The 6,073-nt window shown below is 42.3% G+C and overlaps 1 protein-coding gene across 1 annotated transcript in view; it reads left to right on the top strand.

Moving 5' to 3' along the window:
• LOC110458793 (mediator of RNA polymerase II transcription subunit 15-like) overlaps positions 1–437 on the top strand; it is a gene marked incomplete at its 3' end in the record, with an annotated part of 26,208 nt that extends 25,771 nt beyond the window's left edge. The window contains exon 10 of the mRNA XM_021510701.1: positions 339–437. Within this exon, the coding sequence (XP_021366376.1) occupies positions 339–437 (99 nt within the window). The remainder of the gene's footprint in view (positions 1–338) is intronic.
• Positions 438–6,073: the final 5,636 nt, after the last annotated feature.

Genomic DNA, 6,073 nt, shown 5'->3' with positions numbered 1-6,073 from the left:
AATTAACCCACTCAGTCAGGACATGTATAATTAACCCACTCAGCTATCTTAAATCCTTGGGAGACTATTGTTGATTCCAATAAGATTTCACTACCAACAGGAATTCCAGGTAATTGTGTTGGTAGAGAACCCATTTCACAACACACTAAATCATACACGTGTCATCTAGGATACTACTTAAAAAATATTTCAACTGTTTATAGAGACTATTTTACAGACTTTTTAGTCTATTGACAATAAACATTTGTAATATATTTTGATCAACACAGTGAAGACTTAACACAATCCCCTATCCTTGATGTTTACATGTGTAGTTTTGTTTTTACTTGTGTCTTCAGATGACAAGAACTTGCCGAGTATACCACCAATATCTGTCAAAGTTCCTGGTACTTACCCAAACAACAGCCCCGAGTGTGACACCACAGCTGTCGAATATGGTCAGTAATCAAATATTCCTGTATTAGTTGTCTCCCCTTCTTACAGACCAGTTAAATCTTTGTTGGTCAGTAGTCAAATATTCCTGTATAAATTGTCTCCCCTACCTACAGAACAGTTAAATCTCTGTTGGTCAGTAATCAAATATTCCTGTATAAGTTGTCTCCCCTACCTACAGAACAGTTAAATCTTACTTGGTCAGTAGTCAAATATTCCTGTATAAGTTGTCTCCCCTAACTACAGAACAGTTAAATCTTTGTTGGTCAGTAATCAAATATTCCTGTATAAGTTGTCTCCCTTACTTACAGAACAGTTAAATCTTACTTGGTCAGTAGTCAAATATTCCTGTATAAGTTGTCTCCCGTATCTACAGAACAGTTAAATCTTACTTGGTCATTAGTCAAATATTCCTGTATAAGTTGTCTCCCCTACCTACAGAACAGTTAAATCTTACTTGGTCAGTAGTCAAATATTCCTGTATAAGTTGTCTTCCGTATCTACAGAACAGTTATTTTCAATTTCACATCCCTTGACTAGGATTTCCTGAAAACTGCCTTTCTGGCAGATGGATAATACCTAGCATTACATAACCGTTTCACCGTTCTCGGCCTTTCATTATTTCACGCACACTTAATTTCGTAGAATTGCCCTTCATTTATTTTTTCATAAGGACATTAATTTACATTATACTCTACGTGTATGTCTTGGGCCATGTATAAGTAAATGATTCTACCAAACTTGAACTTGTGATCTATGCTTATTGCAAACTATCCAAAACTTATTATCCTATAGCATAATACTTCCTTTTTCTTGGGTCATTTTTGGGACAGATCTGCTATTTGCTATCGTTTCTCAACATCTCATTAAAATTTCCCAATCTCCATTTTTAGGTCACCTGAGACAAAATCTCAAGTGACCTATTGCGGCCGCCTTTTGTCCGGCGGCGTCCATCGTGCGTCTGTAAACAATTTACATTTTCGACTTCTTTTCCAAAACCCCTGAACCAATTTCAATGAAATTTTGCAGAAACCTTCCATGGGTTAGGGTTAACCCTAACCCTAACCCTAACCCTAACAGGTCAACCAAATTTGTCCCCAGCCCCCAGGGGCCTGAGGGGCGGTGCCAAAAAGGGTCAAATTGACTAAAATTTCAAAAATCTTTTCTCAAGATCCAGATATGGTAGAATCAAATACTCTTCATAGATGGAAGGGTCTTAAGGTACTTTACCAAAATTCAGCTGACTGACAGAACCACTATTTGTACATAGTACATATACTACCCAGATCTATCACACTACTTTTGCATTACATGTAGTTCAAGTTACCTTTGTTAGAAAATGAGTTCTTTTTCATTTGGCAACATCGATAACATCAGTTTTTACATAAATCAGGTGATCATTAAGGCCCATGGGCCTCTTGTTAGCTCACGTGGTCCAAAGGACCATGGTGAGCTAATGCCATACCGCAGTGGCCGTCGTCCGTCCTTCAACTTTTCCTTTAAACCGCTTCTAGTCATGAACGACTGAGCAGATTTTGACCAAATTTGGTAATTTAAAGAAGCATCCTTGGGGGAAGGGGAAAAATGTTTGTATAAATGGTGGGTCTGGCCCCCCTGGGGGCTAAGGGGCGGGGCCCAATAGGGGAAATATAGCAAATTCTTCTGTAGGAATAAAAGGATTTGTTCCATATTTGGTCAGAAGCATCCTTGGGGGAATGGGAACACATTTTGTATTAATGGTGGGTCTGCAGCTGGCCCCCCTGAAGGCTGAGGGGCGGGGCCCAATAGGGGAAATATAGCAAATTCTTTAAAATCCTTCTTCTTCTGTAGGAATGAAAGGATTTGTTCCATATTTGGTCTGAAGCATCCTTCGCCTTTGGATAAGGGGAACCAGTTTTGTTTAAACCTTGGGTCTGGCCCCCAGGTGCCTAAGGGGCGGTGCCCCTCAGGGAAATAAAGCAAATTATTCTTTAAAATCCTCTAATTCTGTAGGAATGAAAGGATTTGGTCCTTATTTGGTCAGAAGCATCCTGGAGGCTGAGGGGCGGGGCCCAATAGGGGAAATATAGCAAATTCTTTAAAATCCTTCTTCTTCTGTAGGAATGAAAGGATTTGTTCCATATTTGGTCTGAAGCATCCTTCGCCTTTGGATAAGGGGAACCAGTTTTGTTTAAACCTTGGGTCTGGCCCCCAGGTGCCTAAGGGGCGGTGCCCCTCAGGGAAATAAAGCAAATTATTCTTTAAAATCCTCTAATTCTGTAGGAATGAAAGGATTTGGTCCTTATTTGGTCAGAAGCATCCTGGAGGCTGAGGGGCGGGGCCCAATAGGGGAAATATAGCAAATTCTTTAAAATCCTTCTTCTTCTGTAGGAATGAAAGGATTTGTTCCATATTTGGTCTGAAGCATCCTTCGCCTTTGGATAAGGGGAACCAGTTTTGTTTAAACCTTGGGTCTGGCCCCCAGGTGCCTAAGGGGCGGTGCCCCTCAGGGAAATAAAGCAAATTATTCTTTAAAATCCTCTAATTCTGTAGGAATGAAAGGATTTGGTCCTTATTTGGTCAGAAGCATCCTGGAGGCTGAGGGGCGGGGCCCAATAGGGGAAATATAGCAAATTCTTTAAAATCCTTCTTCTTCTGTAGGAATGAAAGGATTTGTTCCATATTTGGTCTGAAGCATCCTTCGCCTTTGGATAAGGGGAACCAGTTTTGTTTAAACCTTGGGTCTGGCCCCCAGGTGCCTAAGGGGCGGTGCCCCTCAGGGAAATAAAGCAAATTATTCTTTAAAATCCTCTAATTCTGTAGGAATGAAAGGATTTGGTCCTTATTTGGTCAGAAGCATCCTGGAGGCTGAGGGGCGGGGCCCAATAGGGGAAATATAGCAAATTCTTTAAAATCCTTCTTCTTCTGTAGGAATGAAAGGATTTGTTCCATATTTGGTCTGAAGCATCCTTCGCCTTTGGATAAGGGGAACCAGTTTTGTTTAAACCTTGGGTCTGGCCCCCAGGTGCCTAAGGGGCGGTGCCCCTCAGGGAAATAAAGCAAATTATTCTTTAAAATCCTCTAATTCTGTAGGAATGAAAGGATTTGGTCCTTATTTGGTCAGAAGCATCCTGGAGGCTGAGGGGCGGGGCCCAATAGGGGAAATATAGCAAATTCTTTAAAATCCTTCTTCTTCTGTAGGAATGAAAGGATTTGTTCCATATTTGGTCTGAAGCATCCTTCGCCTTTGGATAAGGGGAACCAGTTTTGTTTAAACCTTGGGTCTGGCCCCCAGGTGCCTAAGGGGCGGTGCCCCTCAGGGAAATAAAGCAAATTATTCTTTAAAATCCTCTAATTCTGTAGGAATGAAAGGATTTGGTCCTTATTTGGTCAGAAGCATCCTGGAGGCTGAGGGGCGGGGCCCAATAGGGGAAATATAGCAAATTCTTTAAAATCCTTCTTCTTCTGTAGGAATGAAAGGATTTGTTCCATATTTGGTCTGAAGCATCCTTCGCCTTTGGATAAGGGGAACCAGTTTTGTTTAAACCTTGGGTCTGGCCCCCAGGTGCCTAAGGGGCGGTGCCCCTCAGGGAAATAAAGCAAATTATTCTTTAAAATCCTCTAATTCTGTAGGAATGAAAGGATTTGGTCCTTATTTGGTCAGAAGCATCCTGGAGGCTGAGGGGCGGGGCCCAATAGGGGAAATATAGCAAATTCTTTAAAATCCTTCTTCTTCTGTAGGAATGAAAGGATTTGTTCCATATTTGGTCTGAAGCATCCTTCGCCTTTGGATAAGGGGAACCAGTTTTGTTTAAACCTTGGGTCTGGCCCCCAGGTGCCTAAGGGGCGGTGCCCCTCAGGGAAATAAAGCAAATTATTCTTTAAAATCCTCTAATTCTGTAGGAATGAAAGGATTTGGTCCTTATTTGGTCAGAAGCATCCTGGAGGCTGAGGGGCGGGGCCCAATAGGGGAAATATAGCAAATTCTTTAAAATCCTTCTTCTTCTGTAGGAATGAAAGGATTTGTTCCATATTTGGTCTGAAGCATCCTTCGCCTTTGGATAAGGGGAACCAGTTTTGTTTAAACCTTGGGTCTGGCCCCCAGGTGCCTAAGGGGCGGTGCCCCTCAGGGAAATAAAGCAAATTATTCTTTAAAATCCTCTAATTCTGTAGGAATGAAAGGATTTGGTCCTTATTTGGTCAGAAGCATCCTGGAGGCTGAGGGGCGGGGCCCAATAGGGGAAATATAGCAAATTCTTTAAAATCCTTCTTCTTCTGTAGGAATGAAAGGATTTGTTCCATATTTGGTCTGAAGCATCCTTCGCCTTTGGATAAGGGGAACCAGTTTTGTTTAAACCTTGGGTCTGGCCCCCAGGTGCCTAAGGGGCGGTGCCCCTCAGGGAAATAAAGCAAATTATTCTTTAAAATCCTCTAATTCTGTAGGAATGAAAGGATTTGGTCCTTATTTGGTCAGAAGCATCCTGGAGGCTGAGGGGCGGGGCCCAATAGGGGAAATATAGCAAATTCTTTAAAATCCTTCTTCTTCTGTAGGAATGAAAGGATTTGTTCCATATTTGGTCTGAAGCATCCTTCGCCTTTGGATAAGGGGAACCAGTTTTGTTTAAACCTTGGGTCTGGCCCCCAGGTGCCTAAGGGGCGGTGCCCCTCAGGGAAATAAAGCAAATTATTCTTTAAAATCCTCTAATTCTGTAGGAATGAAAGGATTTGGTCCTTATTTGGTCAGAAGCATCCTGGAGGCTGAGGGGCGGGGCCCAATAGGGGAAATATAGCAAATTCTTTAAAATCCTTCTTCTTCTGTAGGAATGAAAGGATTTGTTCCATATTTGGTCTGAAGCATCCTTCGCCTTTGGATAAGGGGAACCAGTTTTGTTTAAACCTTGGGTCTGGCCCCCAGGTGCCTAAGGGGCGGTGCCCCTCAGGGAAATAAAGCAAATTATTCTTTAAAATCCTCTAATTCTGTAGGAATGAAAGGATTTGGTCCTTATTTGGTCAGAAGCATCCTGGAGGCTGAGGGGCGGGGCCCAATAGGGGAAATATAGCAAATTCTTTAAAATCCTTCTTCTTCTGTAGGAATGAAAGGATTTGTTCCATATTTGGTCTGAAGCATCCTTCGCCTTTGGATAAGGGGAACCAGTTTTGTTTAAACCTTGGGTCTGGCCCCCAGGTGCCTAAGGGGCGGTGCCCCTCAGGGAAATAAAGCAAATTATTCTTTAAAATCCTCTAATTCTGTAGGAATGAAAGGATTTGGTCCTTATTTGGTCAGAAGCATCCTGGAGGCTGAGGGGCGGGGCCCAATAGGGGAAATATAGCAAATTCTTTAAAATCCTTCTTCTTCTGTAGGAATGAAAGGATTTGTTCCATATTTGGTCTGAAGCATCCTTCGCCTTTGGATAAGGGGAACCAGTTTTGTTTAAACCTTGGGTCTGGCCCCCAGGTGCCTAAGGGGCGGTGCCCCTCAGGGAAATAAAGCAAATTATTCTTTAAAATCCTCTAATTCTGTAGGAATGAAAGGATTTGGTCCTTATTTGGTCAGAAGCATCCTGGAGGCTGAGGGGCGGGGCCCAATAGGGGAAATATAGCAAATTCTTTAAAATCCTTCTTCTTCTGTAGGAATGAAAGGATTTGTTCCATATTTGGTCTG

Source organism: Mizuhopecten yessoensis, unplaced genomic scaffold (genome assembly GCF_002113885.1).
Source record: "Mizuhopecten yessoensis strain PY_sf001 unplaced genomic scaffold, ASM211388v2 scaffold9795, whole genome shotgun sequence".
Taxonomy (NCBI): Eukaryota; Metazoa; Mollusca; class Bivalvia; order Pectinida; family Pectinidae; genus Mizuhopecten; species Mizuhopecten yessoensis.
Note: the sequence above shows the minus strand (reverse complement) of the source record. Positions and strands in the feature narration are given on the sequence as shown.